At 50.8% G+C, this 26,553-nt stretch overlaps 1 protein-coding gene and 2 long non-coding RNA genes across 4 annotated transcripts; 2 read left to right on the top strand and 1 right to left on the bottom strand.

Annotated features, from left to right (window-relative positions):
• The first annotated feature begins 6,762 nt into the window (after positions 1 to 6,762).
• STEAP3 (STEAP3 metalloreductase) lies at positions 6,763 to 26,553 on the top strand. Of its 2 annotated transcripts, none has more exons than XM_035331104.1 (5): positions 6,763 to 6,910; positions 18,009 to 18,489; positions 18,907 to 19,434; positions 20,972 to 21,136; positions 26,111 to 26,553. In XM_035331104.1, the coding sequence occupies exons 1-5, from the start codon at positions 6,867 to 6,869 to the stop codon at positions 26,399 to 26,401; spliced, it is 1,509 nt and encodes a 502-aa protein (XP_035186995.1). In that variant the 5' UTR covers positions 6,763 to 6,866; the 3' UTR covers positions 26,402 to 26,553. The 2 variants fall into 2 exon arrangements, with proteins under 2 accessions (XP_035186995.1, XP_035186994.1); XM_035331103.1 differs by lacking the exon at positions 6,763 to 6,910 and adding an exon at positions 7,218 to 7,374.
• LOC118169654 lies at positions 7,596 to 10,917 on the top strand. Its single transcript, XR_004752216.1, has 2 exons — positions 7,596 to 8,799; positions 9,881 to 10,917. It is a non-coding gene; the product is annotated as an uncharacterized LOC118169654 (long non-coding RNA).
• On the bottom strand, positions 8,615 to 11,202 carry LOC118169655. The gene is made up of 2 exons (XR_004752217.1): positions 10,190 to 11,202; positions 8,615 to 10,063 (listed from the first exon to the last, which is right to left on the bottom strand). It is a non-coding gene; the product is annotated as an uncharacterized LOC118169655 (long non-coding RNA).

Here is a 26,553-nt window from a genome sequence, read left to right as displayed (position 1 = left end):
CCATTTAATTATGGGTACTTAATCACTGGTAATGGATCAGCCCCTCGTCTCCTCCAGGCATGCGTGGGCAGCAAAACCTGAGGTTCAGAGCCTGGGCAGGGAGCTCCCAGGTAGCTCCACCTTGCTATGTGAATACCTTCAGCTGACATCCAGGTGGAAGGGAATGGGCTTGCAGAGGTGTTTGCCTCTCACGTGGTGAATCCTTGTCCAGAGCCAGGGCAGGGCTTGGCCCGCAGGAAGTATGCTGCAGAATGTGGACTGCATTGTTGCAGGGATTGAGAGATCGCTTGTGCATCTGATGTGGGACCAATCCCGCATGCAATATTTCAGGAGGAACCAGGGTCCCACTGTGCCATATGACATGCAGCAGAATTGCATCTTGCCTCCCCCAGGGCTTCCAGAAGGGACGCTGAGCAAAACGCTGATCTTAAATACAATACACGCTGAGCACCAGCCTCTCTTCTCCCTCCCCATTTAATCCCAGCCTGGTCCTAGCATCTCTCTCCCCCCCCCCCCCCCCCCCCCCCAGCCTATAACTCACGCTGCACACAAACACTGAGCTTTTGTAATCCTTCCTCTCCAGTGGGTCACGACATTAATCACTGACACAGTGAGCAGGAGTCATTGGCCACCACAAGATTGATGGAGTCCCCGGGGGTAGGTGGGATAGCACACAGAATGACTCCTAAAATATCGCTACCATCTATTTCATAGTCCTGATGGATCTGAATATCAGCTGTGTACCTGTTATGAATAGTTTAATAAATTTAAAGGACTTTTAATATCCATGTTTTAGCTGTAATTCCACTTTCCTACCGAAATCGAACGTCTTTGAATCCTGTGTCACTGCAGACACCACAAGCTGCTCCTGTTTCAACATTGAAAAGAGGTTAAAATAACTCATCAATAATAAGGAAATATAAAGGGTAGATTCATTTTTTAGCATCAGCAAGACGCCAGACCCAGGCTTCAGAAACAGCTGGGAGTGCTACGGCATGACCCCCAAGCCTGTGCTGCTGGTAAGCATTGCTGCGGAGCCGAATAAAAACATTTCTCTTATTTAGTTGGGGAACCACGGGGCTCAGACAGGCATCACAGCCCCTGGGGGTGAGCCGTGCAGGGGGCACAGGGCAGTGAGGGCACCCTGGGCATCCTTCTATGTAGTTGCAAACGCACCCACCCCACGCAAGTTCCCTTTAGAGTTGAAATCTCACTAATAAGACAGCTCCAAATCCTCGGCAAGGTCATCACAGGACGCTCAGTAACCACCTCTCATGCTCTGCTAATGGGCTGGGTAAATATTTAAATCACATCTTAGCTTCCTCATGAGCTGCTTGCAATGCACCAAGAGCAGTGGGAAGCTTTTGGTCTCTGTGGCCCACAGGGTTTATTCCTGCTGGTGAAGAGGAGGAATCAGCACTCTGCAGGGCAGGGGGAGCTGGCTGCCTGCAGGATGACCATCTGAGAGCAGAACATGGCCCAGCACTTGTATTTTCCTTAAACACCTGACTCAGGCACAGCTGGGAATTAACACCTCCCTGTGCAGGTTTGCAGCACCCAAGGACACAGCATCTGGCAGCGTGCAGGATGCTCAGCACCGCTGGGCTGGCCCTGCATGGCAGCTGGGACATGGCTGGGACATGGCTGGTACACAGCTGGGACATGGCTGGGACACAGCTGGGACATGGCTGGGACACAGCTGAGACACTGCAGAGGCTCCTCTGCCTCTGCCAGGCTGAGCCAGGGACTCACCGAGGTGTTTTGGTGTCTTCTTGTAAATATATCAAAGCACTTCCTCTTGATGGACGCATTTGCAGTATAAATAGTTATGTCCTCTTTATTTCACTCCAAGGTTTAATTAATATATAAATCAAATGCTTATAAAACTCACAAATGCTTGGGAAGATGTAAAATTTAATTAGTTTGCCCACACAACTCCATATGTCAACTGTTAGCTCAATTACTCTTCGCCATGAAATACTGACTGCACTTTCCCATATTAGTAATTTCCCTCTATCTCGGAGTCATGGTTAATCAACACCCTGAACTCAACACACACGCTCCTTTTAAATTAAATACTGAGCACAAGGAGCGAGAGCCTCCTTAATGAAATCACAGCTGGATTCTGCTCTGCACTGAAACCCTCATGCAGTATTGGAGCAGATTTTGGTCCCTGAGGCATGGGGTTTGTCCTCCCCAGCCCTGGCACCAGCACTCCCAAAGCCCCTTTCCCTTGAGAGCCGTGGGACAGGGGGGCATGGGGATGTGACCAAGGATGGGGACAGGATAGGCATGGGGACAAGGATGTCACCAGGGCCAGCGGGAGCCCCCAGCTCAAGGCATCTCTCACTGGGAGGAGGACACCAGTCGCTGGATGTGCTGTTGAAAAGGGTGTAGCAGCCAGGTGGACATTAAGAAACCTGGAGAGGGGAGTGCACTAAAGCATCCCACTGCCTTCAGGAGAACTCCCTGGGTATAAAGGTCCTTCTAACTTGGGAAAAAAGGAAAAAAAAAAATAGAAAAAAAAAATGAAAAAAATACTTTAAATTAAGCCCTTCTTCACATTTATGCTATATCCGATATATTTTTCCATTTGTGCTGTGAATAAGAACTGCTCATTTTGCCTCAAACTATTTCCTTATCAATTGGGCTTTCAGGAGCTGGTGCACGAGCTGCCAGCACTGCCTGCCCTGTGCATAGCACAGAGAGCACAGTGCCGTGCGCTGCACCGAAATGCCCAATTCTGACACCTGGGGGACAGGCTGATGCCCTCCTGCCACCAGCAACAGTGCCAGGAGCATGAAAGCCTTGGATCAAGTGCTACCATTTCCCTATACGTGGTCAAATCTCCCCCAGTCCTTTCAGATCAGATGAGAGCCCCGTTTCCCTGTGGTTTGTGACCTGCTCCAAAAAAGTTATAATTTTAAAGGGGAATGTTCCTTTTTTTTTTAACTGTCCTGGTACAAACAGGACTGGAACCCAGATACAAAATAAAACCATTTTCATCCTCCATTTTCTTTCTTCAGGCAATCAGCTTGTTTCTTTAATCCAAATTAGCTCTTCGTATTCAAGTCTCATTTTATTTAATCTTCTTTTTCAATTAAATTCAATTGTCTGTGATCTTTTTAACTTCCCATGCTTCCCTGCACCGCTAATACTGACAAATTTTACATTTGTTCCTTTCACTTCCCTTTTTTTGGTGGTTATCTTTTGGCCTGGTGACGTGTCTCTGAACAAGCCAGGCTTCTCATCTGTGATGCTGGATGGGTTTTTTCCACCTAAGTGCCCCTGGGTGATGCCGGGGCAGGAGCAGGAGTGCTGCTTGAACAGACCCAGGGCTGAGAGGCTGGAGGAGGCATTCCCCTTCCATCTGCCAGCACCTAGACAAAGGAAAAGCCAAGTCCTGCTGCTTTTCGAGGTATCCCAAGCAAGTTCCCTATGCTTGGGTTGTTGGGACACAGGTGCCAAGGGTGGGTAAGCAGGTAAAATAGGAGCCCCATGTTTGTATGAAAGAGCATGGATGTTGCTTCTTGAGCCTCCTGGGAGAGATACAAGGAAGTGTCTCAAGGAATGCAGGGTTTGAAACATCGGTTTCTGGTACCTGAAGCAGTTCGGGCGAGGTGAGAACCTGGTGGTGTTCAGGCGAGGTAAGGCTCCCGATTTACTCCAGTATTTACTGCATGGCCAGCAATGGAGCTGGGCAAGCTCTGGACAATGCTGTCAGAGTGGGATAAAGTCAGGAAAGCTGCAGCAGCCAGAGGACAGACCCCAGGACATACAGAGGTGATGCAAAGAGCCAGGCACATCTCTACCCAACCGCTTCCCTGATGCAAGAGTGCAAAATGTATCTCAGAGCATCCTGCCCTGCACGGCTGTCTCTGGGCCCAGCACTTTGCAGCAGGACTTGCTCAGCCATTGCCCTGCAGGTGCTTTGCTGCTCCCACACTGCAGCAAAGGCCGGCTCTTCCACCACCAGCATCGCCCTGAGGTTCTCAGCGCTTCTCCGAAAGCTTACGGGAACCAGCGGACCAGTGATGAGGTGAGACATTCAGTTCCCACCACCTTTTTTAATACTAATAAATGCTAAGTCTCTCTGATGAGGTGAAAAAGCTAGGAGCGTTCCCCTTGTGCGTTTCAAAGACCAGAAGGCAAAGAAAAAAAAAAAAAAAAAAAAAAAAAAAAAAAGTTTTATTATTTTGAACAATCAGAGTGTAATTGGAGAGCAGACGCTGTCTGTAGCTTGCTGCCATTAGGGACTCTGGATTTCTAATGAGAAATCCACGAGGGAATCGGACGCTGTTCGGGGTTTTGTGGCTGGTTCACGGGGATGCACCTGCAGACAGATCCCTGCCCTGAGTCACTGCATTGTACCGAGAGCGGGAAATTTGGGCACCGTTTGTAAATCCCTGCAAAAAGTGCGTCCGCAGCGGAAACAGCAACAGCCCCTCAATTATTGCAGCACTGGTGGGAGCTATGATAATCAGGAGTTTCTGGTATTCTGGAAATCAAAGTGATTTCTATTCTCTTCTTTAATTAATTCAGGCTTTTATCTATGAAAGTGGAAAAGAATTAAGGCTCTGCTCCAGGCAAAATGCAACCATGCTGGTGCAGTCCCCGGCACAGCGAAGCTGCCGGACCGAGCATCCCTGCCCTCCAGTTCTTGGTGTTTTGGGAAAAAAAGAAGGAGGAAAAGCCTGAGGGAGCCATGCTCCTTGGCACACGTGTCACAGGGACCTGCTGGATGGGGACACGCGTGTATCCCTGGCAGAAGGGGGAATTCCCCCACTGCCAGCAGGAATTCGTGGGCCACGGATAACACACACCCGGCATTATCACCTCCCCAAGCTGAGAAGGGTGAGTAAAGCTGCGTAAAAATCATGGGACTGCTATAAAATCATGGTTTTGTTTTTAATACGTATTAACATTGTGGGTCTCTGTAACTTAGCTCTGGGGGGTCCATGCAGGGGGGTTTGTCAGGCGCACCCCGAGGGCTGGGCATTCACGTAGAAAGACATCAGATGCGCTTCCGAGGCACCCATGTGACTGTCAGAAAGCGGCGGCGGCACTGTTATGGGATCTGTGGTGAAATCATGCGGTACGACGAGAGCAGATGCCTTTGCGATGGGAAATCACACGCACGGATGGCAGGAAGAGGTTTCCGATGCGACCTCTGCACTGGGAATGGGAGCGCCTGGCACCGACCAGAGCCGGTTTGAACACAGCAGCCCAAGACAGCACATTGCAATTAACCCATGCGGATAATTAACAGGATCCAACCCTGATAATTTTATCAAGGAGCAGCCTGGAAATGATGTGTTTTGCCTGATTATCCTGAACCGGCCCCTGTGGTCTGCGTGGTGGTTATACAGAGAGGTGCCAGCCTCTAGTTTTATATCTTCTGAATTTTAATATGCAGCAAATCAGGACCCATTCTGGACAAAAGTTGCTTAATCTGGGGAGGTTTTCATACCCTAACCATTTGCTGCAGATTCCCATGTGCACTGTCCCCAGTCTGAACCTGCACAGCCCCAGAACGCCTCTGCTTTGGATTAAATTATTTTCCTGCCCCAGGTGGATGCTCCTGCAAGAAACCTCATTTCAACTTTGCACCGTGTTTCATTTTCGGTATTTTTCTCCTTTTCCTACTAGATGGCGCCTGCACGACAGGCGGGGACGAGCCCCGGCAGCGCCAGCGCTGAGCATCTCCACCAGGTCTCCTCCGCAGAGGGCTGATAAAATACATTTTTCTCCGAAAAGCCAGGCGGCTGCGAAAGCGATAACCTGACGGGAGCTGATTAGTGGCAGGAGTCGGTTTTCTGGTAGCTCTGCGTTATGTTTTCCAACCGACCTCCCCGAGGGATGCTGCCAGCCCCCCGGGAGATGCAGAGCGACCCAAAATGGGACCACGGGGGGCACGGAGGAAGGGCTGAAGTGGGGTGGGGGTGGATGGCAGATCTCTGTAAGCCACAACGTGGTGATGTGGACTTAGTGGTGAATTTGGGGTACCCGGATTTGGGTAAGCCCTACCGGGACACGGGCACTTACAGCCCAAGCATCCTCCTGGGTGTCACAGCAACACTTGTATGGGGTGAAATGCATCCCAAATGCAGGCAGTTCACTTTTTAAAATGATAGATGGAGGGCAAAAGGAAGTCCCTGAAAAATGTGCTCACTAACGCCATACATCCCTGAGGTCCAGCAAGCGGGGAGCAGTGATGGGGAGGAAGGAACCATCCTGCACTTGAATGTGGGGAGACTTCAGTGGCTTTGCAGCTCAACGTCTGCAGGAAAAATGGTACCACAAGGCTTGAGCCACTCAGCAAACTCGTGGCCTGCTCAGATCCAGAAGATGGAGGAAGTTATAAAACGGGTGTTAATCCTGGCATGTTTCTTTCTGAAAGAAAGGTGATGACACTTTGGTGAAAAGGACAGCCGCATGGCTGCAGCGGAGACTTGAAGGGGGAATCGTGTGGCACGAATCTCTGTGACCACGGGAGAAACAGGCAATGGCTAAGGGGTCTGTAATAAACTCAAAGGGCAGAAAAAGGAAAAAAAAAAAAAAAAAGTCTGATGCGGGGGGGCAGGTAGCAAGATCCAGAAAGCTCAGCGGAGCTCAATGATTTCTTTCTTTCTGCCTCCACAGCAGGCTGTGGCACAGCAGTAAAAGCGCACGGGACACCCCATCAGGCCGTAACACCCTTATTTCTGCCGACACCACCGAGCTGGCAGCACCAGCTCTGCCACCCCAGCAGGGCCACGAGGCAGCACAATGGGTTGTTCCAGGAAGCCACGGGCACGAATCACACCGGCCCCCGGGAACAGCTCAAGAAGCCTCGGAGCAGTGGCTGCATAAAGCCCTGACCAAAGATGCTTTTGGGAAGACTTCGAAAAGCCTCCGAGGGAAGGGGCAGGTGAGGCAGCTGAGCAGAGAGAGCAGCTTTGGGGGGAATATTAGTGAATCCGTGGCGTTGCGGCTTTCCTTGTAGGGCCATCGCTGGTAGGGGAGCAGGGCCGTGCCGAACCTTGGGGCGGCTGCAGGACAGAGCTCCCTCTCCCCATTATCTGCCCCCCGGCACAGGCTACAGGGACAAGTGCGCGGCCCCCGATAGCGCCGAGCCGCACCCTCCCGGCCAAACGAAGGCGCTCGGCGCCTCCAAAACGCGCCCCTAAAGCCGGGAGCCGAGCCGTGCCCGGCCTCCTGCCCCCAAGGGGCGGCCGGGGGGGAGCCGCGCCGTGCCGAGCCGTGCCCAGCCGAGCCGTGCCGAGCCGGGCACATGGGCAGGGAGGGCGGAGCTGGCGGCCTGACATCAGCGCGCCTCCCTCGCAGCCCCCGGACGGCTCCGCTCGCCCTCCCGCTGCCCGGCCCGGCGCAGAGGTGAGTACCCCGCGGGGAGCAGCAGCACGAGGCGGCGGCGGGGATCGAACCCGCGGCTCCGGGAGAGCGGCGCGGGGCCGGGCGCGGCTGTGCCCGCAATGGGTCACCGGCACCTCCGGGGCTGCGAGCCCCCAGCCCGGCGCTGGGACCCCCCATCCCGGGGATGAAACCCCCCCATCCCGAGGCTGGGACCTCCCCCCCTTTCCCCCCCCGGAGCGTTGCGGAGGGGCCGAGGTTTTGCAGGAGCGGGTCGCGCTGCCCCGTGGCTGTGCAGGGCCGTGATTACGGAGCGCCCTGCCCGGGCAGAAATGGGAAACGCTGCGAGCCTGCGGGGACAGCACCGAGCCCGGAGGGTTGGGGAGCTCGGAGCCCACTCGAGAGCCGGGTGTGGGGCAGGGAGCTGCAGGTGGATGAGCAGCAGTGGGATGCGGCGCTTGCCCCTTGGAGCAGGGCGCGCTCGGCTTTCACTTTCTCATCAGCAGCTTTTTGAGGAGGGTAAGGACTTCTTCCAGCACAGGAGAAATCAGGAACTGAGATATTAAAAATAAATAAATCTCAGTCCCCCATGGGTGAGTGGGGAGCGGCTGCTAAGCTTCCTTGACTGTGTAGGATTCCTAAAAGGCTGCAGGGTTGGATGCTCCGTGGGGCGGCTTCGGCATTTGCCCCATGTCAGAGTGCTGAACGGCGAAAGCTGTGAAGGAGCTGGAGACGCAGCATTCAAGTAGGACTGTCCCATAGGCAAGGTGACCCGGCACGGGACTTTCCCTGCCCTATGACCCTTGCTGGGACAGCACAGGGCCGTGACAGCTGCATTTTGGGGACAGTCTGGAGGCCTGCACCCTGCAGAGCTGGGCAGAGGACAGACGTGCAACAAGAACCCCAGGACACTGCAGTCCATGTGCTCTAGGTAAAACTGGTGCATTGGAAAATGTCTCCCATGGAGAGAAATCAAAACTGAGATGGCGAGAGAGGAAAGCCATTGTCTACAGTATCATTATCCTGCGGGCTGAGGAGATGGAGGGCTAACAAGATTTAAATACTACATCAGGCTTAAGATTTCTCCTCTCTTAAAATCTCATTTGCTATAAAACAAATGTACGATAATATGGGATCCGATACTCACTGCACATATTTGATTTCCTCCATAATTGTAAAGAAGAAAATGTTGGTGACTCAACAAGTCTTTGTTTAAAAAGAAAACACAGCGTGCCTCGGGAAAACATGCTTCTTGAAAGCATAATTTTTGTTTGCTTTGGTTCTTATTTTTGCTTTTTGTTTGTTTTGCTTTTTATTGTCAAGAACTATGCTTTGACTGCGACCTTGTAGCATTACACCCATAAATAGAAGCAGCTTTAGATTCATGGGAAACACATTTTTTCTGATGGTGGAAGAAGTAGGCCAAGCAAGCCGGCTCTCCGGAGAGGTGTGAAAGGCACGGGCAGCCGTGGCTATGGGATGTCACATAACGAGAATTAAAACCCACCAATTAGTTACCTTGGTGTTTACCATCACCGATTAGAATTACCTTTCCTGCCAACTTCACAATGGAGGCAAGTGCTAATTATTTCCAAACTTTAAGATACTGCTTCTTCACAGGGTCGCTTCCCCTGCAGTGGATTAAGCTGCTTCACGTCTGCATCTAAGTGAAATGTAGCTTGAATGAAAGGATAAAATGTTTTGAAAGCATGTCAGTGATGTGGGAGCTTACCTCCCATTTCAAAAGGCCTTAGGTACCTTGGTGTCCAAATCAATTGAACATTTTTGAAAATTTTGGCTAGGGTTTAAGGAGTTCAGACATAAAGTCCTTCCATCTTTTTCCAAGTCCTCAGATTTTTGGTGAGTCTGTCTAAAGACTCAATTGGGATAACACTTGTATATGCATTTCAGTTTAGTTCATATAAATACACCACAGTAGGCTCTGCAAAAATGTCCTAAGAGTTCCCCACAGACCACAGGATTCAGGAATGGGGGTCTGTAGATAACGTGTCCACCACAGAAGTATGCTGATCCCAACCACTGATCATCACTAGCAGATACCAACCTGCACCTCCTTGAGTACTTAGGGTAAATGAACTTCTTACCACAAGGATGTTCTTGCCAAAGGTGGGTGCAGGAGGTATTGCTCCAGTAGATCTCCAATAAAAAAATGCATTAAAGCCCATGATAGAGGGATCCCAGCTGGACAGGACCTACAAGTCAGACAGCACCAATTCCCGTGGCCAGCCAGAGGCCCTCCACCATCATGAGCACAGCGTGCACCAAGGCACAGGATGGCTGATGGGTCAGTGGTGAAATATTTGCTGGGTGCACTCGTATGGCACATGCTGAGTCGCTGGGGTCCTGTGTACATGGTGTGCACCCCTGCACCATGCTTCCCTCATCCTGGAGAACCTACCAGGGAATTATTACGTGCTGCTGTTTTACCCAGAGGAGTTTCCTCCCCGGACACCTCTCCTGCCCATCACAGCTGCTCAGCAGACCAGGTATGTCCATGGCATACCTTGAGTGAACCCCAAAGGACACACAGTGTGGGCAAAGCAAGGGCTGTGTTCACAAGGCAGCATGATCACCGTAGTCATCGTCCTTCCATGGTTCATTCCCAGTGAAGCCACCTGCCCTCGTCTCTTGTTTTTCCTTCAGTTCCTCGGTCAATAACAATTCTTCCTTTCCTGGTGGTCTCAGCACCCACCTGAAGGAGTGAATTAAAATAGAGAGAAGCATTAAATAGCTGGCCAGAAATGCACAAACACCATCACTTCACAGCAAGACATTAGCAGCAAAATGTCCCTGAAGAAAAGGGACCGGGGGAATTCACCTCCCCGAGGTGACCAGCAAGACCCTGTGCGCTTCAGAGCTCACTGCGTGCTGTGCCTGTGCTTCGGGAGGTGAGAGCAGGAGTCTGCAGGAGCCGAGCTGACCCCATGCTGTGGGCTTCAACTCCCCACCACCCTCTCCACCGCAGGGCCCTGTGCATCCTCTGAGTCACTGCAAGAGGCAGAGCCAGAGATGCGAGGGCATGCTGATCTTGGAGACCCTTCTAACAGGTGGCAGTGGCCAAACCAAATGTTTGCGTGCGCAGGCAGTGCAATTCCTCTGTGTCTTTCCTGGAAAGAACTATGAGTTTTCAAACAGCCAGGGTCTGCCAGCTCCCTGGGGTGGCCACTGGGCTCAGAGCTCGCCGCTACCGACAGCAGGGCGGGAGCCCAGCCCGGACACGCTGTGCTGGGGAGAATTTCCCCTGCTTGTTTTGGGCAGCAGCACCTCCTCCAGTCATGCCTACCTGCAGGCTGTCATTAGATCTACCCAAAAAGATTTTGCCATTCATGCTTTTGGCTACTTACCTGCTCTCCCTGCATTACAGAAAGGGGAGAGCTCAGGAGTGGGTGCATCACTGAGAGATAGTCGTTAACTTGGCAAGAGCAGCAAGGCAATTAAGACCCCAAAAGGAAGCAACAGAAGCCCCCCAAGACTTCACTACAGCACTTAACGTTGCTGTAAACTGTCCCTCAATGATAAGCTGGGGAAATAATCTTCTTATTCAGGGACCCATCAACCAGATAAAGTTGTGTGTGCTGTGCCAGTAGCATGGGAGATGTGAGCTGCACTTCAGTGGCAAATCTGGGAGAGGAGAGCTTGGGGATATCTGTGGCACAACCTGGGGATAACTGTGCTTAAAAGTACACAGTTTTGGTGAAAACGGTCAGCCAAAAGTTTGTTTTCCAGTTCAGTCGAGTCACAGCCAATATTGCAGATGGGTGATTTTTCTGCCCAGCATCAGCACTGCCCATTTAAGCTCACCAGGTGCCAACAGGCTGTTGCATTTCTATAGGAAAACCGTGGCCAAAATGCCTGAGCTTGTGTGGGAAAAGCCGACTTATGTTGTTCCAGTGGAAAATTCTGGGAGCCCTCTCTCCTCCACTTTCCCCTGTTTTGAAACATGTTTTTGAGTTCTCCAAAGAACATCCTGTGGTCAGGGACATACCTTTGGCTTCAAAAACCAACATCCTCAATATTTATCAATGTTTAAACAGGAGGGTGCATGGAGCAGGGGGGGCAGCGCCCGCCAGCCCACGTTGTCGTGAGCGGGTGACGGAGCAGGGAGGCACTCACCCGCTTTGTGGGTGACCCAGAGGAAACGTTCGAGAGGAGAGGCTCAGAATTAAAGGCTGTGACAAACTGGAGGGAGGGTCTAAAAAAGCAGGGCACGAGCTGTGTCCCGTGGGGTTGGACTGACCGACCGTGAGGACAGCGGGTGAGGGACCGGCCAGGCAGGGGATGGGAATGGGGACGGGGTTACGGGCATCACAGAGCACAAGTCAGCGGTGCCGTGTGGCTGCGCAAAAGCAAACAGTGTGCTGGGAGGTAGGAGTAGACGTGGCACGTGGGGGAAGCGGCGTCTGCTCCAGCCTCTGCCTTTCAGGGGCTCAAATGGAAAATTTGGCTCCGTGCATCCTCCAAGAAAACATGAAACTCATCCTCAAAGCTCAAAATGTGTCCGCAGAGAAGGAGGGAGTGAATCACATGCTGTGACCTTTGGGGGTTAGAAAGGAAGCAGCGAGGGAGATTGATTCATTGGATCAAGAGACTCTGAGGGGAGAAAGCTGGGCTCTGAGCGAGCTTATGGAAGTGGTTTTAACAACTGATCAGATAAACACCAGCCCAGGGGTAGGGAGAGGGATGAGGGCACAGCATGGTGTAGTGGCAGGGGCACGCTGCAGCCCCAGGAGCCCACAGCAGGTCTGCCCGCACCACATGGCTGGGGACAGCCTCAGCACCCAGCATTGCCTGCCCGGGACGTCCCTCTCCGGCAAATGGGGACCTGGGGGACCCTGCTGCTGGCATTTCCTCATTCTTACCGCCTGGCTGGCATCCCAGGGAGGTTTGCAACATCACTTTTCTGGCTGAAGCAACACAGACGGTTGGTTTATTGCATTTGCAGGTTCCTAGTTTACACTGGTGGGGAGCTAGCTCAATCTGTTTTAGAAGGAGTAAGAGGGAAAGAGGCAGCAAGCCTGGTTTTCCCCTCTTCCTCCCTCTTCTGCAAGCAGCCCACAGAGCAGACATGTTATTTCCAGTCAGCCTGGATGGGACTAAGAAGTATCCTGAAGTGTGAGCAGAGCTGGGGTTAACCAGCTTTGGATAAGCCCTTTTCTTACTTAAATCTGTGCCAGTCTTAGCAGGTACATGGTACTGGCAGTGCTCTTTACAGGGCCTCTCTGGGTGTGAGAGAGACTTAAATGCTTTATTTTCCTTGGAAACAAAGCAGCTGTAGCCAAAAAGTGGGTATTTCTATGGACAGCAAGACCTGAACAGAAACTTCTGGCACTGAATGAATCTCTCCAGCTGTGACTGCTTGGTGTGTCGACTTCATAGAGAATGCCAGGCTCTGCAAACAGGAGCTGTGGTTTTGTGGTCAGTACAGGAGGTACAAAAAGGTCCGTGTATGCAGACTGAATCAAAGAGACCACTGCCATCGACTGTGTGTGTATGTGTGGGACCATGCTCCATGGCACACAGGGACCATCGCGGTGCAGACACCAGGACATTCTTCTTCAATGTCTTGATGAAGGAAGGCCTCTTCTGTATCAGTTGTTTCCTCCTGCTGCTTGACCCCAAAGTTTATCAGGGGATGTAGATAATAATCATGTGCTTTATCTCAGATAACCCACAATGCTGAAACTGAAGCTCTGATGAGGCTCTGTAAGGACATGCACCAGGCTGAATCCACAGCTGCTCAAGACTCAGTTGTGGTCAGTCTAAACAAAACCTGACCTCAGGGGAAGACACAGAAGCGGTATATATAGGTGCCAAGGTGCTGTCTGCTAAGACTCTGTACATGATGATGAGCTCAGAGATGAGGCTTTTTGCAAACAGGAACCAGTTTCATTGTGCTGTACAGCACCATTACACAGAGCTCCTTATGAGATTTCTGCCATGTTCTTTGGCACAGTTTGACTCACTGATATCTTTGAGATACTGTTTTGTTTTGTTTTTGTTTTTTGTTTGTTTGTTTGTTTGTTTCATAATCAGAGCTATGGTAAAACTAGATTGACTTTTATCTGCTAAATCCTAATACCAAGATAGTGAAATGGATCTCAGTTTTTTTTGTGTGTTTGTTTGTTTGTTTGGCCTGTGCCTTGCCATGATGGGTACATCCTGGTCCAGGGTTTCCAAGCCAAGCACCACCAGACTGTGAATAGTCGTCTGCCCAGAATAACCGAAAGGGTCCTGAAAAGATGGTCTTGTTGTTAAAGATGTGGCCAAGGATATCAGGGTCTTCCCAGGCAAATGTGCTGGAGCGCTGCTATCACTGCTATCTCAGTCACCACATGTCTGTGAAGGGAGGATAACAATAGCACCAGCTTCCCATTAGCAGTGGGTTATTATCTGAGTGCAGATTGACGTTGCTGGGAGTGCAGCCACACCTGGAGGGGCTCCTGCAGCCCAGCTCAGCACAGTACTGCCGTCCAGCTGCAGAACCCCGCCGTGTGGCAGAAAAGCTTTGTTTCCTGGCACCAAGCCTAAGCTAACAGCTTCTGCCAAGCCTCAAGCGAAAAATACGTAGGGTTATCCTTGTTTTTTTTTTCTGCGAGAGCCCCTCCTGCCCTCCACCTGGGCAGCAGAGATTTGACTGCTTTGTTTCACCCAGCTTTTGTCTGTCTGATCCCATTCTTTGGGGCAGGAGCTGCTTTCTATCCAGGTTTGGTATGGTGCCTGGAGCTCCTGATCTTGCTCACTGCTGTCACTGCTATTGTACTACAAATAATAGAAGTCATTAAGATGCAATAGGTGAACTGCAGGCAGTAACAAGCACAATGCATCTGGGTGCAGCATCCCCAAGCAGTGATATAAGGGTGTCATTAATAGTATGGCTGAAGGGCAGCTTTACTTTGTATTAGATATTTTAATTACGGAACTGCTTCCCGGTTAGGAGTGAAGCTAGTTTACTTCCACTGGGCTGAGCTTTAAATCATCCTGTAGCTTTCTTGGTAAGACACCAATCTCCTTGAACTTCACATGCTGTAACTCTGCAGGGGTGCAGTTTCCTTGGTGGGGAAGATCAATAAATGAGATTTATCCAAGGCTGTGGCATGGTAAGGCTGTGTCCAGCCTGTGCGGCCTCCACCTGCGGGTGACCTGGCCGCGCTGCCCCTGGGTGGGCTGGCCAGGTCGTGAGGAGCCAGCCTTGGCAGGGAGCATTGTGGGCAGGGTTTGTAGGCAAACGTGAGCACGTTTACCCTTGGCTTCACAGGGCTGAGCCCGAGGTGAGGGGCAGGCAGCCTGGAGAGGAGCCAGGCTGGAGGCAGGAGAGATGGGGTCTGCGTGTTCTGCAGAGATACAGAAGTTAAAAAGAACTGTTACCTAATCACAAGCTCCATTTCCAGGCATCTGTTTGCCAAAGACCACGGCATTTCTCTCAAAAAAAAATGTGTTTACTGCCATAGAGAGATTTTCTCCCCTTTCCTCGCAAGAGTCTTCGTGAGCAGGCATGAGGTGGCCATTGCTTGTAGCGGCACAGGGCCTGCACCAAGCAGGGACAAGCCCCTCTCTGCGGACCTGACGGTCAGCATATGACCAAAATAACAGCACCAAAACCCACACCTCCAGTCCAAAGACATTCTGAGGAGCCTTGCTTTTTAACTGTTATGACTTCACAGGCTGTTTGGTTCTGTCAGCCTTTTTAATCAAAATAACAAGGGGCATCAAGTCTGTTTACCCCCCAGCACTGCATACACTTCAGTGCATTTTCAGCGGCAGTAACAGGACAGACAAAACACACCACAAGAAGACTTGCAGCAGGATCCACATCCCTGCAGACCCATTTCATAATCACCTGCTCTGTTACCCTGAACATTGATTCCTCTCCCCGTGGCCGGGAGCCAGAGATGTGTCTCTATTGCAGGGTAACAGTTTGTGCACACAGGTTGTTGGAAAGGGGGGGTTGCGTAGGCAGGAGAGCCTGTTAAGCTAAACAATAGCTCTGGCCCTAGAACAAATAGTGTTGGCCACGAATAAATCTAGGTGGAGCAAGAAAGTTTCTTAAAAGTAAAGCAGGGAACTTTTGATAAAGTGCCCGATAAAAAGGGGAAAAAAAAAATCTTTTCAGGTGTATTTACTGTGTGGCTTTGTGGCCTGGTTGGTTGTAGACAAAGAGGACTGGCCTTGTTATGTTGTTCTCCAGCCTTCTTGGGATCAGGGCACAAGGGTTGGCATTGACCTGAGCTCCAACCATGAGGCTGTTCTTTACTTGGAGAAGTTCTGGGTGGTCTCTTCCCCATCCTCAACTACGTGTTTTTTTTTTTTGTTTGTTTGTTTGTTTTTGTAGTTGGCAGGCCCTGTCTTCTCTCTCACTCATTCCCTATGGCCCTTTTCTAATTTTATTCCCTCTTTGCAGGGGAGTGAGCAGAACTGCAGTGTGCTGTTCAGTGTGTGGGTTTATACAGTGGTACAATTGGGTTTTTGTGTTGTTTTGCAGTGACTGTGACACATAACAGACTATACCTAATGCAGGTGAGTGTGTGTAGGTAGCAGCCTTGATTAACCCACCTGGCCTGACCTGCATAACCAAGTCAGCCTTCAGGCGTACAAATCCTTCCATGGGTCTGGAACAGAAGCGGAAACCTTCAGAGTGAAATATGAATAATTCTCTCTTACTCATTCAGCCCATGAGAGGAAGTCTACGTGATATGTAGAAAGCAGAGAAGAGGTGTTCTTAAAGAGGAAGAAAGCTTGTCTTTCTTTGGCACTTGTTTCTCTTCCAAGAGCACTTCTTCCACGTACACATATCTTTTGTCTCTTGCTGAGAGGCAAGGAGAGCAGACAGAGAACAGTTTATGATAGTTTTGAGGTCCATCTTCTGAAGGTGTCTGTAGGCTTTCCATGAGGAACAGGGCTGAGAGACCAGAGATGGCAGTGGCTGTTGTGTAAGAAATCTCCCTGCACCGGTAACTCCGGCTGCGTTTGTCGTGTAACTCTCAGGGAGCCCCGAGCTGGTACCTGCACAGAACTGTGGCTCTCAGATCTTTATTTTATTTTTTCTCTGAGTGTTTTTAACAAAATTACAGCTCATTAAAGCATACTGATGGGGCTTTTTATGCCCATATGCTGCACTTGGCATGTGCCAGCAGTGAATTTTGGTGCTCAAGCACTTTGAATGAGGAGATCCTTCTGCACATTTCTCATAATAAAGATTGACAGTACTAAACAATTATCACCCATAAACTCAATCTTCTCAGTATTCAATCCCTTTCCCAGCTCACTTATGAGCATGTTGAACAACACAGATCCTTGGGGATATCCCTTGACAACCCGTTCCCATTATGAAAATTATTTATTTACTCTTACCCTTTGTTTCCCATTGGTAGCTATTCATGCAGGAGTGCCCTTCCTCTTTGTACCAATATTGCTTCAATCCCAGAAGAGCATTTTCAAACATTTTTAAAGCATTTTTAAACATAAGGAACATTTGCAAAAGCCTATGAAAAACAAAGCCTAGTGACTAGGTCACCCTGTCCGAGTGGTCACCTTCACTTTGAAAGACCTGCATCAGCTGTAAGACCAGACTGAACTCTGCCAAAACCAACTATGTCTTTCCCAGTATATCACAAGTCTGTTAATTCTGCTCTTTATTATCATTTCTACCAGCATGCCCAATAGAAAAGCCATGTGTCCTGGTACGTAAGTTCTCCAGGCCACCTCCTGAGCACTTTAAAAGTATGGTGTCACATTTGCTATTTGCCATTCTTTAAGCACAAAGGCTGATTTTTGTAGGTGACACATCATGTGAACAGCCTGGCAGTTCCCTGATTGAGCTCCTCCTGACCTTGGCTGGTGTGCTGCTGTTGAATTTATTGATCTGCTTAAAGCTTCTTTGTGGTCTCAATATCTAATCTGTTATGGAGAACAGAGTGTAACAGGGCAAAATTCATTAATGTTTGTAAAGCTCATCAAGATCTTTCATGAGCAAATCTCATCATATTTTAATATATTGTTTTAAATGTCATGAGTAAGTTCTCATTATTCATTGAAGAGATGAAGCAAACAGACCCAAACATTGGAAGAGGCAAAGGCTGCAACTCTTCATTTACCATTTCTCGGATGCTTTCACTTTACATCAATCTCCTTGCCTTGATTCTGCTCCCACAAATCAAAAGCACCCCGTGCCACTCCCAAATGTGGGCTCTGAGATCCCCCTGGACTCCAGGGTTTTCAGGAAGATCTCCACTGGTTCCTTGGGGCTCCAAGAGCTGCCATTGCTGCTGGCTGTTAGGATTGCTCTGGCTTTGTAGTGTGAGATGAAGAACCACAAAGGACAAATGAGTGCAGCCAGCAGGTGTTTAACCCTCAAACCAGGGAAACTTGTTCCTAAAACCACCTCCACATGGTGTCTTGTCCCCCTCCAACGGTGGCTGGACATTACTGCACACATGCTGGCAGGTTTAGCAGATGAGTCCTGGGCTACTGGGACCTAGTGCTGTATGCCTGCAGGCATCAGGGAATTCCTTCTTTGCCCAAGACCTCATGCACTTCTACTCACGTGGCATAAGTGGCATTTTCCCCTTGAACACGGTTGTGGTCTGGGCATCTGTGAGAGCTTCACGGCGAACTTGCATTTCCCCTTGTTTTCCCCCCAGGATGTCTGGAGGAGACATGGCCAAACCCCTCCTTGGCCACCGGAGCGTGGAAGGTGACCCCACGGTGCCCACAGCCGGCCGCACCATTGGGGTGCTGGGGAGCGGGGACTTCGCGCGGTCACTGGCCATCCGCCTGGTGTGCTCCGGCTTCAAGGTGGTGGTCGGCAGCCGCAACCCCAAGCGCAAAGCTGGCCTCTTCCCTTCTGCGGCAGAAGTCACCTTCCAGGCTGAGGCGGTGAAGAAGACGGATGTCATTTTTGTGGCGGTTTTCAGGGAACATTACTCCACGCTCTGTGACCTGGCCGACGTGTTGGTGGGCAAGATCCTGGTGGATGTCAGTAACAACACTGAAATCAACCACCACAAAGAGTCCAATGCCGAGTACCTGGCCTCCCTGTTCCCAGCCTGCACGGTGGTCAAGGGCTTTAACGTGGTTTCTGCATGGACGCTGCAGTCAGGTGCCAGGGATGGTAATAAGCAGGTATTGTTTTCTTCTGGCAAGGGCTAAATCCACAATATTTCAGCAGCTGAGGCCTGACTTCAACAGTAAATGGCCTTAGGCTCCCGCAGTTTCTGCATTTCTTTGCTCAGAAGTGAAATACCCCACTTACTCCTTGCTTTGTAGTCTTTGAAGTCTCTGTCTAAGTGAAAAGTACTATTTATTTGTCTGCTTATCTAAACACAGACAGTAAAACAAACTGGTGGTGCACACATGAAAGGAAACCCGTCCAGGAGAGAGGTCCTTGGCAGCCACAGTAAATCCCCATCAGAAAGCCTGCCAAGAAGCAAGATGCTTGGTGATAACACGGGCTTCCTTTAGCATAGCAGCCCTCCCTCCACACTTGTTCCTGCAGCCTGATCTCTCTTTGCCCTGTGTGTATCCTTCCGTTTGTTGCAGGTTCTGATCTGCTCAAATAACCAAGAAGCTAAGCGCACCATTGCAGAGATTGCTCAGGTCATGGGATTCACCCCCGTGGACATGGGCTGCATGTCCTCAGCCTGTGAGATCGAGAACATTCCCCTGCGCCTCTTGCCAGCCTGGAAAATCCCCATCTTTTTGGCTCTGGGGCTCTTTCTTTGCTTTTTCACTTACAACCTGGTGCGGCAGGTCATCCACCCTTACATCAGGGAGCAAAAGAACAAATTCTACAAGATACCCATCGAGGTGGTCAACACCACGCTGCCATGCGTGGCCTACGTCATGCTGTCCCTTGTCTACCTACCCGGCGTGCTGGCAGCCTGCTTGCAGCTCTACTACGGCACCAAGTACCGGCGTTTTCCAGATTGGCTCGACCAGTGGCTCCAGCACAGAAAGCAGATTGGCCTCCTCAGCTTCTTCTGCGCTGCCCTGCATGCCGTGTACAGCCTGTGTCTGCCCATGCGCCGCTCCCACCGCTACCAGTTAATTGAGATGGCCGTCAAGCAGGTAATGTTGGCACCCTCCAGGTCAGCGCCCGTAATAATCTTCCACGCACCTCCAGATGTCAGTTAGCAGGTTTCATATCTCAGCCTTTGCACTCACTTTCCAAAGCACGTGGGGGAAGAAGCTGTTATCTTTGTGAGCACTTCTCTCACGAGGCAACTGTGCCCCGCTGCGGCACGCCATGTACTAGGCACGCACCCATCTGTCCGCACTGAGGACCAGGCACGTTAGCAGGATATTGTCCAGGCATTTGCAGCCAGGTTTAGGATCAAAATCCCTCATGCCAGTGCTCCAGAGGAGCATAGACAAGCCTTTGAATCCAGCATTGCCTGGCACCTGGCATGCCTGAGAAACAGGGGGATCCCTGTTGGCTCACACTGATGGTCACAGCAGATGCCTGCTGGAGCGACCAAGCCGTAACCCTGAGGATTTGTTTATGTAGGAGGTGTGTCCTCATCACAACGTGCCTCCAGGATCATAACAAAATATTGGTGGAGAGCTGATCATAGTCTAAGGGAACAAGGAAATGGAAAAGTACTTTATTGCCTTATTGAGGCTCTTGGCAGTGTTTATCCAGCATGGGATTGCCAACCTTCAGGCAATCCAGCCAGCTCTGGAGCCTGGCAGTGCCATGGAAAAATGTGACTGCCCTTCTTCTGCCCCTGGCTTCTTGCTGCTCCTCCCTGCTTCTCCTGGGATGGCAGAAGAAGCTTTGTGCAGCTGAGAGGTGAACCAGATCAAGGAACTGCCCCCACGCCAGTCTGCTTTCTGTGCTGGGATATTTTCCAAGCGTTTCCCACTGCGGCCACCCAAACGCTTGTCCCAGCACAGAGGAGGGAAGGGGCTGCGGAGGCAGCTGGGAGCAGGATGGCTGGTTTTGGCAGGAGTGCCTGCTCAAAATATCCATCAGATGACACCTCCAGCCTCCCAGTTCCAGCCTGGCACAGGCCCTTCTCGATTGCCAGTCGCACATTAATCTTGGGCAAGCATCCTCTGTTCATTTCCCCTCTACCTCCTGTTTTCTAGCAACATCTTTGTTTAGTAAATTAAACCCATTTAATGGGCTAAAGAGGATGGTTCTAAACGTTGTTCTCTGCCATGCAGCATAAAGCCCATCTTCCTTTCCATTAGCATGAACAATTTCCCCCCCCAAATGCACTTAAAATGAAGGTTATTAGGAGACTGCTGCATATTCAAGCATCTGTATTTGTTTTCATGGCTTTAAACTGAGTTCTTATTCCAATTATGTTTCCAAATGCAACTTTGGGGCTTGCTGCTGTGGTTACAGGCCGTGGGAGCTGTGATCATCCAGCAGTTCTTCCCAGCAGGCTTCAAATCTGACCTAGCTGGGACAAGCAGCAGGGGGATAAAAGAGCATTTTCACACCTCCCAAAGGGCAGGGGCCAGGAGCACCAGAGGTGGGACTAGGAAGCAGTGTTCATCCAGGAAATCTGCTTCCAGAACCAAAACGAATACAAATAAAAATCAATTCCTCTATTCCTAAGCGCTCCATTTTAACAAAACTTCATTGTCATGCCAGGCTGTGGAGAAGAAGATGAATATCTGGGTAGAGGAGGAAGTCTGGAGGATGGAGATTTATATCTCTGTTGGAATAATTGCCCTGGGCTTGCTGTCGTTACTTGCCATCACTTCACTTCCATCCATCGCAAACTCTCTCAACTGGAGGGAATTCAGTTTCATCCAGGTAAAGTTGACATCTGCCAATGTCACGGAGTGACTCTGCAGCCAGGGTCAGGCCCTCGCACACCACGGAGGGCAGGGGTCAGCCTGCCATCCCCGCACATGGCCACCTCTGCCACTCCACACGTCCCCGGTCGGGACGCGAGCCCAGCAGACACCTCGGGGCAGCGGGATGCGGTGTGTCCTGGAGACCGCCCCGCTGTCACGCAGGATGCGTGCTGTCTGCTGCTGTGTCAGGGGAAGGGAAAATGTAATGCATCGTGTGCATCCACGTGGCGGTTAGCGGCGAGCTTTGCAAGAGCGAGTCTTTAATGTGCTGGCTGAAATTCTTCCTCACCCTGCTTCTAACGTTAGACAGAGATCCTGAGCAAAACCAGCCTGTGGGATGTCCCCATGCAGAGTCCTCCAGGCTCCTTTCCCCCTCACTCTGCCCGCGAGCAGTGCTGCCGTTCACAGCTAAAACGCTCCTGAAGTCACACAAAGCAGAAAGGCAGAAAGCCTCGGGGCCATTTAGAGAAGGCAGGGTTATTCCCTTCTGTGCTCAAGGTCCCCCGCGAGCTGGCCGTGTGTCAGTCATGCCCTGCGTGCTGGAGGTGCTGCAGGCAGTTTGCAGCAGGCTGTGGAAGGCAGGCAGATAACAAGCCGGGGAGACAGCTGGTGCAGGACGCAGATCCGAGTGATCAGTGAAAAGTCCCTGTCTCCAGATTTTCTCAGTGGTTTAGGAGCCTTCTTCCCACTTGCAGCAATGTCCAGGCTCCTAAGGGCCAGATCCCCAGAGTGACCTGAGTGACCTGTGTTTCCCAAAACCTCCCAGCACAAGGACACGCATGGAGCCAGGCTTCAGGCTAACAGGGATAGCAGGAAATAAAACTTCTAATACCCTCTGCACTTGAGGCCAAATTCACCAAATTCAGAGTCCTAAATCCCACGGTTAATTGTGCCTCCTACACTGCCGCTGCTTAGCCTGCTCCATGCTTCGGGTGATGCTGCAGCGACCAGCGTGGCACCAGCGCACACAAACCCCATGGGATGCAGCCCCCAACACCTCCCCTGCGGAGCCCCTCCACCCATGGCACCAGCGCACGCCCAGGGATTAGGGGATGCAGGGCTCGGGCACGCAGAGGTGCAAATCTGTCATTCATTCTCCCCTGCTGAAGCTCTTCAGCTGTGCATAAATAATTCAATATTCATTAGAGCAGGAGTTTGAAGCTTGCTCTCCCACAAGTGCCCTGATCTCCAAGCTAGCAAGTCAGGGTTTTTTTGTGTGTGTGTGTGTGTGTTTTTTTTTCCCTCCTCTTTTGCTGTGGCCTGGTGAGTAATTATTTACACTGCGTAGAAGAGCCTCACCTGGAGAGCTTGACCCCAGGAGATCATCCCTCGGGGAGAACAGAGATCTGGCTTTAAATATCTCTTTCAGATTGGACAACAGGAGCATATTAACTCTCACCATCACATCTCTGGGGAGGGCTGCAGCCACCGGGACATCGGATAAATTCCTGTCCTGGCTTAGGCATCTCATACCAGGAATCCTAAATGAAGGGAAAAACATCCTTGCAGCCTGGAACGAGCCTTTGAAACTCCCTGCATCTGCCTCTGGCTCCGCAGGCAGCTCTCCTGGTGGTGCTGGCGCTGTGTCATGTAACACATACATTGTCTCTTACCCGTGCACGTCACACAACTGTCACATCTCTGCCCTCTGTGATCCCTTCCCGGGTCTCTCTAACGGTATGTCAGCACTGGCACCAAACAAATACGTAACGCTGGGCTCCAAAATAGCTCTTGGCTGCCCCACGTAGCGACTGCCTGGCTTAGGGCATGGAAAGGCCACTCAGAGCTCTTGCTGTAAGTGCGGGATGAGGCATGGCAGCGCTACACAAGCTCCCAGCTGAGGACGTGCAGGAGATGCACGGGTGGCATTGTGCCTGAAGAGGAACACAGGTCTCCTAGCATGTTAGCTTCCAGCTCGTTTTTCTTTTTAATTAGAAATGATATACTTTTTTTCTTCAATAAGTTGTTGATACTTTTCTTGAGGAAATGAATCAGAGATACGGGTGCTGCTCAGGACATCCAGCACGTGACCCTATTACAGTGCATCAGAGGCATCGTGGCTTCCCATAGAAAGGGGAGTAACTAGGTAACAGGAATAATTCATATGCAATTCAACTTATAGGAGACATTTTTAATGTTCCCCAGTGATTTATGGATCCTGTCTAATTGGCACAAAAGTAAAAACGTGTATGATTGCCTTTACCTTCCCACCCTGAAAAGTCCTCCTGGAATTTGAAGGTTGAATTGACCTGGTTTCTCGCTTAGCTCCTGATTGCAGGATACAAAGAATCTGTCATCGGACCCTTTCTGGCACTCCTGTCAATGAAGCCAGAGCCAGAGCCAACTTCCACACAGCTAATGACTTTTTAGGACTAATGGCAACAGAAGTCAGAAGCGTATTTGGGTCAGGAAGGGGTCTTTTGCTTTGGATGCTGCACTCATTTCTAGATGAGCCACGTGTGACAGAGTCACCTCTGCTGATGCATTGCAGGGAGCCTTCCGGACACTGAGGAGATGGAGGAGAAAGAAAAATCAATACAGAACAGAAAATGCATGCCAAGCCTGCATTAGGAAGATGCCATCCTCATACAGCCATCACTCAGAGGGTTTTAACACCTTACCCAGCAGGCGGCCCCATATTCCCCACGCTGTGACAGTGCAAAAATCCCTGCACTGTTTCACACATTAAAGCCTCACAGCCAGGAGCTGTGTGAAGAAGACAAACAAGACCAGAGCTTCCAAGCTCAGGCTGTGTCAGGGCAAGGCACACGGGCAAATTCCTTGCCAATTACCTTTTTTGCTCCACGTGACCTGCACACAACGCCGGGTCACCGCATGGCTGTGATGGTGTGGTGCCTCTCGTCGTACTGATTTCCACTTCTGCTCTGCCAGCAGCAGTTGAAAGAGAAACTGCAGAGGACCAAACTAATTACCTGCAGCTCTGCCGCACACGGAGCCCCGTCCGGACTGACCCTGAAGGCCACCTGTGCTGCCCGGTGCAGAAAGCACCTGCTGCCTTCGGACTGCACTCCGTCACCTTTCTCCCTGCCCCGTTTTACATCTGTGCTCTGCCAGATTAGTCTCACGCTGCTACTTCCAGCCTCTTCCCACCCAGGGATGTTCTGCCTGTTGGAGGGAAGCTAAGAGTCGATAAATGATGGATGAGCCACGGGTCGGTTCCCGCTGTTAGGAGCATTATCTGTTTCAGCTGCAATCACGGCATATTCCAGCAAACACCTTCATTTTCCAAGGGAAACAAATCTTGACCCTGCTAGGGTTTGCTGCCTGTTATCGCTTGGGCTTAGGAACTGGATGGGGAAGAAGGCAGCCTGGAAGGAAGGAAGGGTGGGTGCGGGGATGCCCACAGGACGAGGTTCAGCTCACAGGGCTGCTGCTGCCTCCGGGGACGACCTTGCGCAGCGCTCAGCTGTGGCACAGAGAGAAGCACTCCCTAACTTGGCAGGGTGTTGGGAGGGTGACATCTTGGCCGGACTTACAGGCACCCACATGACGGTCTGATAGGTGCTGTAAAAGTAAAGTACATAGATATGGGGCATATTTTAGAGTTCTCCTTTCCCTGCCTGCCCAGTCCTCTCATAAATAATTTGCTCTGAAGGGTAGAGGAGACTCAATCTAGCTTGTTGCTAGCAGCACTTTAAAAAGTTATCTGGGTTTTAAAATGGTTTGTCAGTGACCACAAACAGGAAGGGATGTTTTGAAAGGAGACATTTTCCAGCTGAGATTCTTTTTCAAGACAATGTGACAGGTTCTTCCTCCTGTTTGCCCTGATCTCTGATCTCCCTGCTGTGCGTTCTTTCCTGGACATACCTGCAGGAAGACAGCATTTCTTGCTCATCTCTGATTGCAGCAAGCCAAATATTTCAACTTTTAAAGGCCTCCTTCCCTAAGCTGGGGACATCAGCAGCGTGTGGTGAAATTTCTCCTGTCTGGGCATCTTGAAGGCTGGTTGTCATTACAGGCTGAGAGCAGCCAGTCAGAGCTGGGCAGCAGACACACAAATCTTTGCACCACATTTTTGCACCCACATTTTTCTTTGAAAGCACAGCCAGTGGCTCCTGGGGAGGTGGCGAAGGCGTGTGGCTGGGGGGACTCTGGCAGCTGGAGCCCAGCTCGGATCAGACAGGAAACCACCACTGAGGGGACTACAATTTAACCCCCCTCTTGAGAGCAACCATGAGCAGGAGGTGGCAGTATTCAGGCAAAATGTCTCCGTGGGTGCTTGGGAGCCACAGTCTCAGCTGAAAATAGAGCAAGTTCTTGTCTGCAGAGCAGACTGCCTCTGGATAAAGGGCTCTTGGCTTCCAGTTCCAAGGGTTTAGTCCATCACATAGCCTCATGGTTTGGTTCACGAACCAACACCCATCTCTAGGACAGAGAAGGAAACCCATGAGGGCTGTTGCTCACCTCAGACCAGAGCACTTCAGTTTCTGGATCAACCTCAGCACGCTGCAGTTTTCCTGTAGGTGCCAGCAGTTACCTGCAGATCTCTTTGCTAGGCTTCATCGGCTTCTGACAGTACCAACTGCTGGTCTGTAGCTGTGATGCTGTGAAAAAGGTGTGTGCTTTCCCTGGCCATTGCCAGCCACGGATGGGCCACGGCAGAGCCAGAGCATTTGTGAGCTCCCCGCGGTTACGGGCTCAGCGGGCGCTGGGGCTGGAGCTCACCCCTCGGCTGGGTCAGCAGCATTTTCTGGGAGACTCCTGCTGAACTAGTATCACACTTGACATCTGATGAGAAAAAGAAAAACGCAGGCTGGCACACTACCCATGAAAGGTTTCCAGTCGCATTTTATTCTAGCAAAAACCCACGGGAATCCTCATTGCTTTCTCCACACTGTGTACCCCTGCAGGTGAAAATAGCCAGGCATGAGGTCCTCTGCTAACCGGTGTGTGTTTCTCTTCCTTTTAGTCCACCCTTGGATTTATTGCCTTGCTAATCAGCACTCTGCACACCCTCACGTACGGATGGTCGAGGGCCTTTGACGAGAACCAGTACAAATTCTACCTGCCTCCCACCTACACCCTCACGCTGCTCGTCCCATGTACTGTGATCTTAGCAAAGGTCATCTTCAGCTTGCCCTGCATCCACCACAGACTCGTGCGAATCAGGAGGGGCTGGGAGAAGGGGAGATACGTGAAGTTTGTTCTGCCCAGCGCAACAGGGGAGTATTCGAGCGGGGAGACCTCTAGCCACGTCTAACGATGCGCCAGGGTGACGGTAGATTTCAAAGCACTATCAACATTTCTATAAAGGTGTTTCTTTTTCTTAAATATATGTATGTTTTGGTATAATTATATTGTGAGTAAAAAACAAATAAAATTTGGTGACTTTAGAAAATGGACTACCATGAA

This window comes from Oxyura jamaicensis, chromosome 7 (genome assembly GCF_011077185.1).
Source record: "Oxyura jamaicensis isolate SHBP4307 breed ruddy duck chromosome 7, BPBGC_Ojam_1.0, whole genome shotgun sequence".
NCBI lineage: Eukaryota > Metazoa > Chordata > Aves > Anseriformes > Anatidae > Oxyura > Oxyura jamaicensis.
Note: the sequence above shows the minus strand (reverse complement) of the source record. Positions and strands in the feature narration are given on the sequence as shown.